Source organism: Linepithema humile, chromosome 6 (genome assembly GCF_040581485.1).
Source record: "Linepithema humile isolate Giens D197 chromosome 6, Lhum_UNIL_v1.0, whole genome shotgun sequence".
NCBI lineage: Eukaryota > Metazoa > Arthropoda > Insecta > Hymenoptera > Formicidae > Linepithema > Linepithema humile.
Window position 1 is genome coordinate 14349650 of NC_090133.1, and position 15175 is coordinate 14364824.

The following is a 15175-nucleotide window of genomic DNA, read 5'->3' on the forward strand; positions in this document are numbered from 1 at the left end:
GTTTTATAGAAGTATATATTACGGGAAGAACCACCGAAAAACAATTGGCAAAAATACACAGTACAACTAATATTGCAAAGCAGTAAGTATATTGTCATAAATGTTAATAATATAATAAAAGAATAACATCTAAACTATATATGTTTTATATGGGAATGACTTTCGTATTTCATATATCAAATCATAACTTCTCAATATTTATGATTACGGCTATGGAAAAAAACTTATATTAACTATGTATTAAAAATGTTTCTATAGACAACTAATAAAATAATTTGTAATTACAGATTCATACAAAGAAGCTGTACATGTTGTACAAAAGAAAACTCAAACCGATACATCAGAAACATCATGTTCGCAATTAGGCCGAGTTTTGATACAAAATGTTCCTTGTACAATATTACACATATATATAAATAATAAATAAATAAAAATTATGAACTTGAACTAAAATTTTTTTATTCCAAATCAGCAGAACAGAATTTAATATTTGCAACGTCCATGGAAGATGAACAGAATGTGTATTTATTCAAACGTGTATTTATTAAAAAATATTGATTAGATACAATTATAATTGTATTTAATGGACGTTACAAATATTGACTTTCGTAATGTTTTTAAAATAACATTATTGCGATGTTTTAATTATATAAAATGTAACGTTCCAGATTTGCCACATGAACGTTACGGCAACAATGTTACATTTGAAACGTTTCTCGGACGCCATCTAGGTTCCTTAAACGTTTCAGGAACGTCGCAAATGTAACATCCCATATGTAACGTAAATGATGTAGGTGTAACGTCCCCATATTTTAGCGAGTAGATTTCCACTCGTAAATTTTTGTTTAAACTTTCTAGTTTATCACCTCTCGGAATTATCGATCGCTGTATCAATAGCGCCCGACACATGTCGCCAGAAAGGCGCAACACGAAACCTTTCGCGTAACGTAAACCCCTTGTTGCGTTCCAAAGCGTACAACTGTAAATTATCTGTCGTCACTTTCAAAACTTAGGCCCGGATATCACTTACGGTTTTATGTTAACCATACCTCTCTCAAAACTTAGGCCCGGGTATCGCCTGCAGTTTTATACAAACCATGCCTCGAACATTCAATATTCAAAAGCGTGATTACATCCATGTGCGGTCCTATTGCATAGGACAAACTTTTGTCTCTAAAGATCCAGAGGGGTATAAATGGGGGCGGTGCACTTGGACACGGTTCAATTAGACACGTTGCATTTGGACACGGTTCATTTGGACACAGAAAGTTGCGCACGGTTCAATTGTACACAGTACAATTGCGCATCGTTTACTTGCGCACTGTTCATTTGGACACAGAAAGTTGCGCACCGTTCATTTGGACACCGTTCGTTTGGACACCGTTCGTTTGGACACCGTTCGTTTGGACACCGTTCGTTTGGACACCGTTCGTTTGGACACCGTTCGTTTGGACACCGTTCGTTTGGACACCGTTTGTTTGGACACCGTTCGTTTGGACACCGTTTATTTGCGCACTGTTCGTTTGGACACAGAAAGTTGCGCACTGTTCGTTTGGACACAGAAAGTTGCGCACCGTTCGTTTGGACACAGAAAGTTGCGCACCGTTTGTTTGGACACCGTTCGTTTGGACACCGTTCGTTTGGACACCGTTCGTTTGGACACCGTTCGTTTGGACACCGTTCGTTTGGACACCGTTTATTTGCGCACTGTTCAGTTGTGCATCGCTCAATTGTGCGTTCGCTTGGACACGAAAAGATACATATACCATTCGTTTTGATATGTAATATATGGTGAGAAATAAAGAACAATTTGTAAAAAATATAACTAAGTGTGTTCATTTAGTGTTATACCGGTTAATAAACGTAAAGTGCGTGAAATCAAAGAAAAATGACATTGAAAGGTTAGGTTAGATCTGTCAATGTAAAATGTAAGAAAAATTTATCGAGACATGAAAAAAAAATGTTTTATTATTTAGGTAGAAAAATGTTTTATTTTTAACAATTTCTGAACTTTTTAGCTTATAACTGCGTCAGGCATAAGCAGCATTCATATAAAATATTTATTTACATGTTACAAGAAATAAATGTTTTACAATATTTATACTTTTGAAAAAAAATACAGCACGAAATTACAGAGCAATTTACATTATTAAAAAAAGTAATAAAAGTATCTCGACATTTTGTACATTTGTACAATGTAAAATCTCTATATGTTAACTTGTATGTCAATCGTAATTACTTAGAGTAATTATATGAGCGAATTTTTATAACAGTACGTTTCTGAGAAAATATGAACGGTTTTCTCTAATAAGACGTAATGAAGAAATGAATGCGAAATTGTGTGTTGCCAATCAACTTGTAGCTAAATATTCGCAACGATCGGATATAATAAATAGTAATCATCCCAGCTATGACAGTCAGATATAACGGTACATTTCATCGATTACATATGAATTAATTTGTGCAAATGTGTGAGATACCAAACGTTCTCTACTTATATTCAAATGAAAACGAAGCACTGATACTAAATATATAAAATGCGGCACACTATATTTTAAATATTTATTTAAACAATAGTTTAAAGTGAAAAATAAGAATTGAAATATCTTTGGCTCAAGAAACATACATTTGCAGAAATTAAATCTGTATCTTCATATAAATGACCTATATTACTTAGAAGTATAAAACTATCACAACACTTAGTACATATTCGTAACAGTATTACAGAAAAAAGTAAAAGTATCTTTGGCATCTTATAGCTTTGCACAAATTGGAATCTCTAATTACGTTATATGCGAAAGATACATTTTTCTTAGAATATAAAATGCTGCCATTTCTATAATGATACGTCTTTTGAAAGATATAACTCATAGTCATTCTTACTCATAGTTATAAACAGGAAAAAAATTAAAAAATTTGACGTCATCCATCAATTTGTAGCTAAATGTTCAATGCGATTGGATAAAATAAATTGTACGTACCATTATAGCAAAGACATTCCGGTACATTTAATTGATATCAACTTCTCAACTCTACTTATATTTAGGAAATAATAATCTCTGGTATTATATATAAAATACATACAATAAGTCAGGTACTTTGCCTTATTTAGTTAAGGCTGTATAATAGTATAAAATAAAATCACAGTTTCATACTATATGTAACAAAAAAAGAATAAAAACATTCATATATCTTTGACGCAAGAAACATACATTTACAGAAATTGAATGTCTGTATCTGATTATAAATTATACCTATATTTTGACTTAAAATAAATCTGAAAAAAGCTGAAATTTCTATAATCTATACATCTTTCAAAATATACAAACTATTATTCTGAGGGTGATCCTACAACGCAAATTGTCGCCTGATTGTCAGTCAATACAAAGTATTTTTCAGTTAAAGCCATTATTAAGTTGTCATTTTTCGCGATAAAAACCGAAATTTTCAATGCACTGTAGAACCACTCTGTAGACAAATAGAAAAAAGTGTAACGTGTTTAGCACTTATTATCGGAGAAAAGAATCGAACTTTTATCTATCTTATTAAAGTAAGTTATTAACTCCGCTTGCAACAATGTATAATCAATCTATAGATGTGTATATATGTATATATATATATATATATATATATCTTTCCAAAGTAAAATTACACAAACATCTATCTCTATCACAGAATCTTTTTGTCATCAATATTGATATCATTCGAGTAATATTGATATCAGTGTTTTTGAAACTTAAATTCTCGAAACTCATCAAGTAATATTAATATCAGCAATTTTAAAATTTCAATTTTTTACGTGGATAGATATAAATGTTTTATGTAGATAGATATGAATGTTTTATGGTTTTCTAATTCTTACGTAATTATCATATGTTACGTTACATATCGGACATCGATCGGCTTCTAAACGTTCGATGCATAAAAAGCAACAAGCCAAATGACCGCAAGGTATAAAAGCATGTGTACGTTCGTTTATAAGACACACAGTACATATGTCTTTCGTACATTCTTCTTCTGATGCAGTTGTATCCTCCAAGTTCCAGTCCACAGGATGGTACGGAATGCCTGAAGTAGCATCATTAGCGTCATTCAAATACGAGTAATCATCATAGGGTACTTCGTAAATCGATTCATCTAAAATGAAAACATTAATAATATATATATTTATGTACTTTGAAGATTAATGTTTTAATCTTCCTTAAAATATTTGAGCTGTAATTACCTTCATTTATTTCAATATTGTTCTCAGAAGTAATGTCGTGATGTTGTCTTACTGCTTGTGTATTTGTAGGGATTTCTCCTTGGTTATTCCTGGTATCCCATACTTGTTCTATTTCACTAGAAGGCGATTCTGTGTTTACTGGTTCATCTGCAAAAAAAAAGTGTAATTTTTACTATAGATCTAATAATTTATATTATTTCCCTTAAAATAGTTTGATTTATAAATTACCTTCTACTACAATTGTATTCTCTGTCTCTGTGTCAGAAATAATTATTTCATTCTCATTTATTATTGTCTGCATGTCTGAACTTTCTTCATCGTTATCTTCTAATGTATTATCCTCTCTCTGTACATTGTTATGTATGCGTCGAGATCTGCGTCTATTTTGTCTTCCTAAAACAAAAATAAAATAATTGTTTTTAAAACAAGTGTACCATAATAATTATTACGTAATTAAATTTTTGTATTTGTTGTATTTAACTGTGTTCTGTGTGAAAAAAGACTAAAGCAGTTAAATACTTACTTGTTTGTTGAATAGTTTCGTCCAAATCATCTGAAAACAACTCCATGTTTATTTGTTCATCAGTTGTTAATTCAACATCTGCAAATAATAAACAATTATTAAAGTAGTTCAGAATAGATCTATCACAAAAAAACCTTTTTTTTAAAAAAAGGTAAAAAAAGGGCGCCAAGTACACGCCTTGTTATATTAAAAAAAAGTTTTCCTCATAAAAAAACCTTTCCAAAAAATTGTTTTTTTAAAAAAAGTTTTCCTCATAAAAAACCTTTTCAAAGAACTGTACTTTCAAAAATATATTATATTAAAAAAAAGTTTTTCTCACAAAAAACCTTTCCAAAAAAAGTTGTATATATCATAAAAAACTTTCCAAAAAGATTGTATTTCCAAAAATATATTATAAAAAAATCTTTTTAAAAAAATTATATATATTTATTATAAAAAATCTTTCCAAAAAAATTGTACTTTTAAAAAAAGTTGTATATATTAAATAAAAATTTGCTACATATTCTGTCTATAAAAGAGGTGATATCAGAAAATGACGCCAAGTTTAAATAAAGAACCTTTCAAAAAAAGTTGCATGTATATCTAATTATTTATTTAAAAATGATATTTATGTTTATATCTAGTTAATTCTTCTTAAGTATACTTTTTAAAATAATTGCATCTGTATCTAGTTATTTTTTTTATATCTGTATTTAGTTAAATAAAAAAATTTTTCAAATTTAATTAAAATAAAAAAATATTACAAAATTTCGCAAAAAACTTGGCGCTGCTATAAAATAGCCTTAAAATATTATTATACATCTTAAAATATTATAGAGCAATGAAGGCTATTTTATAGCAGCGCCAAGTTTTTTGCAAAATTTTGTAATATTTTTTTATTTTGATTAAATTTGAAAAATTTTTTTATTTAACTAAATACAGATATAAAAAAAATAACTAGATACAGATGCAATTATTTTAAAAAGTATACTTAAGAAGAATTAACTAGATATAAACATAAATATCATTTTTAAATAAATAATTAGATATACATGCAACTTTTTTTGAAAGGTTCTTTATTTAAACTTGGCGTCATTTTCTGATATCACCTCTTTTATAGACAGAATATGTAGCAAATTTTTATTTAATATATACAACTTTTTTTAAAAGTACAATTTTTTTGGAAAGATTTTTTATAATAAATATATATAATTTTTTTAAAAAGATTTTTTTATAATATATTTTTGGAAATACAATCTTTTTGGAAAGTTTTTTATGATATATACAACTTTTTTTGGAAAGGTTTTTTGTGAGAAAAACTTTTTTTAATATAATATATTTTTGAAAGTACAGTTCTTTGAAAAGGTTTTTTATGAGGAAAACTTTTTTTAAAAAAACAATTTTTTGGAAAGGTTTTTTTATGAGGAAAACTTTTTTTTAATATAACAAGGCGTGTACTTGGCGCCCATTTTTTACCTTTTTTTAAAAAAAGGTTTTTTTGTGAGATATCATTTCTTTTTTTTAGTAAAAATAATTTTAATAAATATGATTCTTTTTTTTTAGTAAAAATAATGGTAATAATATCCCACCATCACTCCCGTCATATTTTCAATACGACGATCCTCTTTTTGATTATAGAAATCTTAATTTATACAAACCTAATAATTTTTTTTTATATTTTACAACATGTTTTATAAGAAAATTATTAGTGATCATAAAAAGGGTATAAAAAACCATCTGTATTTCTAAGTTATTGCGTTTTTTCATATATAAAAACAGATTACTTTTGATCAAATTTCTGTAAGAATGACAAAAACATCTTTAGCACCTTTAGGCCATTGTCTTTTTTTAATTAGCGTATCGTCAGCTTCAATCCAAGTGTTAGACATTTCTTCTCTATAAACATTACATATCTGCCGATTCCACGAAGGGTAACAAAGTACACTTTCTGTCCACTAACTACAGAATACTAACAAGGGAACGTTCACAAGTGTCCCCTCCCCCGATTTGATTCTTCTTGAAATATGTTGTAAAACATACAATTTGAGGAGACACGTATTTTTTTATAGCGGCCCTAACTCAAATTTAAGGGATCAAACACTCCTTTGAAAAAAAAACGGTTTTTTTCTTTGTGTGTAACTATCGCCAAAACCGTAGGAGATAAAAAAATATTTCAAATAGAAGTTGTATGGCTTGTAATGGACTTTATAACTGTGTAGTTAAATTTTCAAAAAATAAAATTTTTTTTAATTTACCCCCACCCCTTGTTATTATTTTTTCGAATTTCAAAATTTTTGTAATGACAAAAGTTGTAGCATTTTTTACGCTGAATTCAACCATATATGATTTTATTATGTTTCGAAATCACATCTTTCAAAAATGAGTCATCAGTATCACATTATATGCGTCGCGCTGCATGACCGTTTATACCGCACTTGTGTTGTGCATAGTCGCAAAATAAATATAAAAATGACATGTTATTATATATTTGAGAAAGAAAAGTTAACTAAAATTGTTGCTAAAGCATCTCTTTCACATTACACTCTTATAGATAATCGCTGCATTTCGTGCGCAGCGCGTTGTTATATGCAAGTTAGCTATCAACGCATATTACACTTTGAAGTTTTGCTTGCAGTGACCACGGGAAAATAATTTATGAAACGAAAACAGTGAATGAATCAATCTATTCAACATATATCTACCCTGACTCTACCTTCTTGGCCCGACTTGACTGAGAATGAAATAAAATATAAAATTCTGTACAGTTTACTCTTTTTCAATAATTTTAATATACTGTGATTCTACATGCTATTACATTCCACTAAATTACTACGATTTTTTTAAACTATGGTATATAAAATGTATATTATAAGTATAATTATAATATATATAAATAAGCTTATATATATATAAAAGCTTATTTATTGTATCAATATATTATAATTATACTTATAATATACATTTTATATTTCAAGATTTTATATACCATAGTTTAAAAAAATCGTAATAATTTAATAGAATGTAATAGTATGTAGAATATATCGCAGTATATTAAAATTATTGAAAAAGAGTATGTACAGAATTTTATTCATTGTCAGTCAAGTCGGGCCAAGAGAGTAGAGTCAGGGTGGATATATGTTGAATAGATTGATTCATTCACTGTTTTCGTTTCATAAATTATTTTCCCGTGGTCACTGCAAGCAAAACTTCAAAGTGTAATATGCGCTGATAGCTAACTTGTATATGACAACGCGCTGCATACGAAATGCAGCGATTATCTATAAAAGTGTAATGTGGAAGGGATGCTTTAGCAACAATTTTAGTTAACTTTTCTTCCTTAAATATGTGATAACATGTCATTTTTATATTTATTTAACGACTATTGCGCAACACAAGTGCGGTATAAACAATGCGTCATGCAGCGCGACGCATATAATATGATACTGATGACTTATTTTTGAAAGATGCGATTTCGGAACATAATAAAATCATATATGGTTGAATTCAGCGTAAAAAATGCTACAACTTTTGTCAACAAAAATTTTGAAATTCGAAAAAATAATACCAAGGGGTAAGAGTAAATTAAAAAAAATTACATTTTTTGAAAATCCAACTACACAGTTATAAAGCCCATTACAAGCCATACAACTTCTACTTGAAACATTTTTTTATATCTCCTACGGTTTTGGCGATAGTTACACACAAAGAAAAAACTCTTTTTTTTCAAAAGGGTGTTTCACCCTTTAAATTTGAGTTAGGGCCGCTATAAAAAAATACATGTCTTCTCAAATTGTATGTTTTACAACATATTTCAAGGAGAATCAAATCGAGAGGGGACACTTGTGAACGTTCCCTTTAAGAGTGTTGTCAGCATGTGTGTTGCTACACTTCTGCACTTCAAGACGAGAAAAATTTTTTTTATAAAGAATACTATTATTTTGATATACACTATCTCTATTCGTCTCCACAACACGTTACATATACATTTTACGACCGATATTAATTATATCAATGTGATTAGTATCATCAAAGCTGCGAGCTGACAGGTCTGAGCGCCGCCATGTTGGAAAAGGACAGACATTTTTTAGAAAAAGAAAGGAAAGAAAAAAGTCGCTCTTATGCGGGAATCGACATTTCACGGGATGTAGAAAAGGACAACCATGTCGCATTTTGATGCTTCTAGTTGACAAAGGAAAAACTTATATATTAGAGAAGGATGACGAACAGACGACGACGACGACGACGACCAAGACTTACATAGATTTCGGCATATTTCGACTTTGGCAAACTTTGGCAATTAATATATTTTTTTAGAAAGCATGTACAAAAAAAGTAAAGATACTTTTATTATGTAAATCGCATGTGCTCTATCGATTGAGCCTATTATAAATTCGATCGGTCCACGCATTATTGAGATATGAAAATCTCGACTCCTATCAGCTCATGTGCTCGCGTAAAGATACACGGTCGGTCTTGCGCTGCGCGTGAACTTGGCGCGAGACACTACCGTGTCTCTTGATGTAGTAATAAATTAACATAATTTTATTTTTCAATGTTATAAAAATTGTAACATTATAACATGTATTTATGATAAATATAATATAGATATAGCATATTTACCTTCCATTGATACTATTTGTTCCATTTGTTCCATTGGGAGGATATTATTGTTGGTGGTGAACATTAATAAAAATTCATTCAGTGACAATCTGAAAAAAATTGAAGTTTTAATTCATAATTCATCAAATTTTATTTAATATATAAATTATTACAAAATGTTACCTTTGATTTACTAGATCCTCTTGCGCATTTATAATTTTAGAATCTAGTTCTCTCCTTGCCCTTGTGCGAAGTCGTCGAGATTTAACACCATTGTTTAATCGACGTAAGTCTAATTCTTGATCAGTAATTAAATATGATAATTTATCTGGAAAAAGAGATAAAGCAATGTATAAGATACAAAGCGAGCTAAAAGAATGCAACACAGGAAGAGAAATATATGAAATGAAGTGGAAGGTAAGAGTGATTGCTCGCGACAAACAAAAAAATCTTGATTTTGACTTACTTTCTGAAAACAAATCTATTTAATTTACTTAAAAAGTGGATATTTGAAATTTTGCACAATGTGGAAAAATGTTACATTTAATTTTCATATTAAACGCACGTTTAAAATATAGATAAAATGTGATATGTGTTATACGTATATAATGCAACTACTTTATAATAAAAATATTTTAATCCAGTATTATATATGTAAAATGATACATGTAACTTTTTTTTATACATTTTTATCATTTCATACAATATACGCATTTCATAAATATGCGTTATTTCAAAAATATATAATAGTCGCGTACACATTATAGAATTTCATACTTGATATAAAATACTTTGACATAAAAATTACCTAGAAATGTCCAAACATTAATATTCCTTGTTCCCAATTTTTGTGCCGCAATGTTATGAAAACTTTCTACTATATTATTAGTACGCACAGGACAACGATAGGTACTAATTTTTAATGCCATGTTAGACCAAGTAAGTCTTAGATATGACATAAATTGTAAAATATCTGGATGTTCATTAGAAAGTTCATCAGCTTTGGTTTGTATTATTAATAAAGCTTCTTGAAACATATCTGGTGGTAATAAAGGCAATGCCATAGTCATTGAGAGTATCTTTTTTGGAACATTTGAAAGACGTAGTTTGCGCCATTTACGCAGTACAGCCTGAAATAAAAAATGTAATTTAATTAATGCAATGCAATTTTTCACATTTACTACGATTTTGATCAATGCAGAAACATAATATTTGTCACGTGTGATACATTCTGTCTGCATTGAAGAACTCCGAAAAAAGATAAACAATACTAACAATACTTTTTAATTTTCAATTTGAATAATATGGGTAATATGAGCACAATAGCTACAACAAAAGCGATATTACGACAAAAAAGCATTTCAGGCGTATATTCGAGCATGATTAAGAATAAAAGTTATGTATCACGTAAAAATCGCGAGGAAAATGCACGCATACGCTGTATTTGTCGGATAAAACACGAGAATGATGACAATAAAAGTGATAATATGTTAGAAGCACATCAGACACGTAACGACAAGAGCATAGATAGAAAACTAAGCACATCGCGAGAAAAAGCGCGGGAAACGTGTATGCGTGTGCACGCATTTATCACGTGCCTAGGCCGACATTCATTTTTCAATAATATTATTGGCCGCATTCAGCGGATTCAACAGTTGAATAAGCGATTATTGCTATTGGGCTGTTCTATTATTAAACTTTTCACATAACATATATATATATATGTATATATATATATATATATATTATACTTCAATCACAAATAAAATTTATCAAATATAAAATTTCTTATACTACCCATACATTACTTACTTTGATAATCGAACAATCAAACAAGACAAAAATATGTTTGGATAAGAACTATGTTCTTCTCGCAGAAATATTTTGATATATTTGATATTCTTCTAATTGTTACTTGGACAACATGACCACGATGGTTACGACAAAAGCGGTATTACGACGACAGCATTTCAGGCACATAATGACACGAGCGTAGGATAGATTAAAAGTTATGTACCACGGAAAAATCGCGAAAATCGAGCACATATATGTACTGCATTAATCACATACAAGGCGAGCACGGTAGTTATAAGAAAAGCGGTATTACGACTAGAACATTTCAGGCACATATATTGACAAGAGCATAATATGGACTGAAAATGATGTACCGTGTAAAAATTGCGTAAACGCGAGCTGTTTTATTAGATTTCTCACATATTTTGAATATGTGAGAAATCTAATAAAACAGTTCGCGTTTTAATAATATACTCCAATCAAAAATAATAATTATTAATTATCGATCTCTCATTCAATTGTTAACTCTATTAAATGCGATAAATATACTGTATATAAAGCTGATCTTACATTGTTCTTAATATTATTGTAGCATTGTGATAGCCTACTCATTTTCTTGTTATTCAGACACCCATAGAAATTTCGAAAAACCCATGCGGAAAACATGTTTTAAGTCAGCAGTGCACGTATAATACGTTTTTATCTATTAATTGCTTGCAAGATAGTAAAAAAAAAATTAAAAATGCACAGTATACAGCCTTGCTTTGTAACATACCATAAAAAATAATATTATCAGATGTATTCATAAACAAAATAAATTTTAAAAATGTTTTTACATGAAAAAATTCTTAAAAATTTTTTTAGAGCTTCGTATCTTTAAACTTTAAAATATATTTTTTTAATATTTTATAACAATATTTTTAAAATATCTTTGTATTTATTACTTAAAATATGCAATAATTTTATCAATATTTACAAAAGTATTGATTGTTTTATGGAAATTTCATATGTTCTAAACTCTGTGAAAGTTATGAAAAAATCTGCCCCTTTTCTAAAGATTAATTTCTAAAATTTTCTTTATATAATTATTTATTAATAGCAAATATATATACAGGGTGTCAATTAAGTCCCGGGACGGCTGAATATTTTTTCATGTAAGGTATTTTTGAAAAAGGTCAAGGTCATTTCTGAAGTAATTTTCAACAAGAAATTCAATGGTGACCTTCAATTTGACCTTGAGCTTGACCTTCAAGGTCATTTCAAGGTTAGGTTAGGTTTTTTAAATAGAAACCCCTATTTTTGATTCCAAAATCTAATAGCTGGTGTCAAGAGCTTTTCAAAACACTATAATGAAGTTATTTTTCATTAAGTACTTTTCGAGTTATGAGGCTTGTAAATTACAGTATTTTGACATAAAATACAAAATATCTTGTAAAACATTCAATTTTTGGGAATCTTACCTTAATACTTTTATGCATAAAATAATGAGACAAATCAATTGGTATAAAGAAAACACATAGTTGCTTTCAAGAAAAAATATGTAGTTTGCAACATGCAACTGAAGTATTCAAACAATTAAAATAAACAATTTAAGTTAACATAAGAAATTAAAAAATTTAGTTGAAGTTTTTAATTTCTTATTTTAACTTAGATTGTTTATTTTAATTGTTTGAATACTTCTGTTAATATTATTAGAAACATTATTTTGCTAATATACTTTAATTACGTTTTTTTTACTAATTTCAAATGTTGCTTTTCAATTTATATTAATTTATTAAAATTTTAATTAAAATTTATAATTTTATTAAAATTTATATAAATACAAATTTTTCTATTTTATTTTATCAGCGCATTAGTCATAATAGAATAAATTTATTAAACAATTATGAAAAAAATCATTCAATTTATATAATTGTATTTTCATAATAATATATATCTTAATACAGTATCAACTGTTTGTTATACAATATTAATTTTTCTTTATAAAATTTCTTGTATTGTATTAACAATAAAAATGCAAATAAAACACATAAAAAAACAATATATCTAATATGTTAAAGCAAAAAGATAATAACATGAAAAAATATATTGTTAGATTGTACATATTAGTAAACATTCAAAATCATCATTTGAGTTGAAAAATATGGAACATGAAATTGTACTTATTCCAGCAAAATTATGATTGAGAAAACAGTAAATGTATTCAATAATATAATTAAAGAAGATGCAAAAGTTGTAAACAATAATTTAATACAAAACTGTATTAAAGAAGTTTTCTAAAAGAGTCAATTAAAAACTGTAGCTATTTATTTTTTCAAACAATTGTTCACTAGGGACTTATAAGTCAACAACAAAATTTACAAGTCAACAAATGGATTTTTATATTTTATCTTTCTATTAATAAGAAAACTGCTAAAAGTCTGAAACATTTAAATCAAAATCAAAATATTGAAAATCAAAGGTATAAGATATAATTGTTCAAGATATTACAAAATTATTGTGGGTTCTAATATAAAAAAAATTGCTAAGTCCAAAAAATTATTTTTATAATTTTTATAAATTGTTTTATATATAATAATATTTATATAATATACATAGATGCATATCAGACTCTATTTTAAATGTATTATGTAAAAAAATTGTAGTAAATTATTTAAACTTTAAATGTCAATTATTATCATTTACCATTTAAAACAATTAATTTGGACTCAATCATTTCTACCTGAACGCCTATGTTATTCGATTCATCTAATACAAATAATTCCAATACAGTAATTATTCTTTTGTACAAAATACATAAAATCAAAAAATCTAAGCACATCAAAAATTAAAACTCAAGATGCTAAAGATGTCAAGTTTCAAAATAAAAATATCAAAAAAATTTCAAAATATCAGAAATATCAGAGATATTCCTATAAATTACAACATTTTGATGTAAAAGATATCTAAAAATAATGAAATTACAAAGTTTCAATTTTATTATGTTATAAATCATAAAAATTTCGATGAAATATATTGAAAAAAAGAAAATAATTAAACCTTCTGCATATTGAATCAAAGATTTCTTTTAGTGCAGTATGAGTCTCACGAGAGCGCTTTAACATTTCTTCTTTCATTTCAATTTGTGCTTTGATAAATGGTTTCTTAGGATGATTATGTTTTTTTAAAACAGTTACAATATTATCTTGAAAAGCAACTGAGCCAGGACATTTGGTTGTCCTCCGTGTATTGCATCGAAAGACATTGTTGTAGCGACTGTCTATATAGTACAAATAATCATCATATACGTAAAGAAGTGTCCCCTTCTTTTTTCCAGGAACAGTTTGCATCTACAGTGAAAAAAATATATCAGTTAAATCTTTCATATCGCAGAAATAATGTCAATATTCTCAGTTCTCAATTAATATGTACTTTTAAATTAAATTATTATAAAAAGTAACTTATTAAAGTTTTAAATATATAAACCTTCCATTAAAAATGAATAATGAAAATAAAAAATAAACAATATTTCTTTAAAGATGCAGCAAAATATTAATTATAATTTTTGCACATACAAATTCTTTATAAGTGAAATTTATATTGTATTGTACTATTGAGTAATTACAGAATCACATTATTTTTAATTTTTTTATATTTAATTAACCATGTTAACAAAAGCAATAAGTAACAGGTTAATAAAATATTTCATGTTGATGAATAGTTGATGAATTTAATCAACAAGAGAAAATTGCATAAAAGAAACATACTGTGTCTGTGAATATGTACATGTCTACTTTAAACATATTGATATGCATCAAATATAAAGTTCTTCATGCTACGGATACTCTATTACTTACTATGATAATCAAACAGGCAAACAGGCAAACAGGCAAACAGGCAAAATATGTTAGATAAAAACGATACTCTCCTTGCAAAAAATATTTTAGTATATTTTATATTTTAATTGCTACTTGGAGATACAACACGAGCACGATAGTTACGACAAAAGCGGTATTACGACGACAGTATTTCAGGCATATAACGACACGAGCGTAGGATAGATTAAAAGTTACATA

The 15175-nt window shown here is 27.8% G+C and overlaps 1 protein-coding gene and 1 long non-coding RNA gene across 2 annotated transcripts; both read right to left on the minus strand.

Annotated features, from left to right (window-relative positions):
* Positions 1–1584: 1584 nt before the first annotated feature.
* LOC137000622 (E3 ubiquitin-protein ligase cblA-like) lies at positions 1585–5229 on the minus strand. Its single transcript, XM_067357793.1, has 4 exons — positions 4749–5229; positions 4454–4618; positions 4226–4372; positions 1585–4137 (listed from the first exon to the last, which is right to left on the minus strand). The coding sequence occupies exons 1-4, from the start codon at positions 4792–4794 to the stop codon at positions 3842–3844; spliced, it is 654 nt and encodes a 217-aa protein (XP_067213894.1). The 5' UTR covers positions 4795–5229; the 3' UTR covers positions 1585–3841.
* A 3999-nt stretch (positions 5230–9228) lies between these two features.
* LOC137000628 (uncharacterized) lies at positions 9229–11493 on the minus strand. The gene is made up of 3 exons (XR_010890896.1): positions 10135–11493; positions 9510–9654; positions 9229–9436 (listed from the first exon to the last, which is right to left on the minus strand). It is a non-coding gene; the product is annotated as an uncharacterized lncRNA (long non-coding RNA).
* Between the last annotated feature and the right edge of the window lie 3682 nt (positions 11494–15175).

Coding starts and splice junctions, on each gene's coding strand:
- LOC137000622 (XM_067357793.1), bottom strand. CDS start 4,794: ATGGAGTTGTTTTCAGATGATTTGGACGAAACTATTCAACAAACAA. Junction 4,373..4,453: donor GAATACAATTGTAGTAGAAG/GTAATTTATAAA, acceptor TTTTTTTTGCAG/ATGAACCAGTAAACACAGAA. Junction 4,138..4,225: donor CAATATTGAAATAAATGAAG/GTAATTACAGCT, acceptor TTTTCATTTTAG/ATGAATCGATTTACGAAGTA.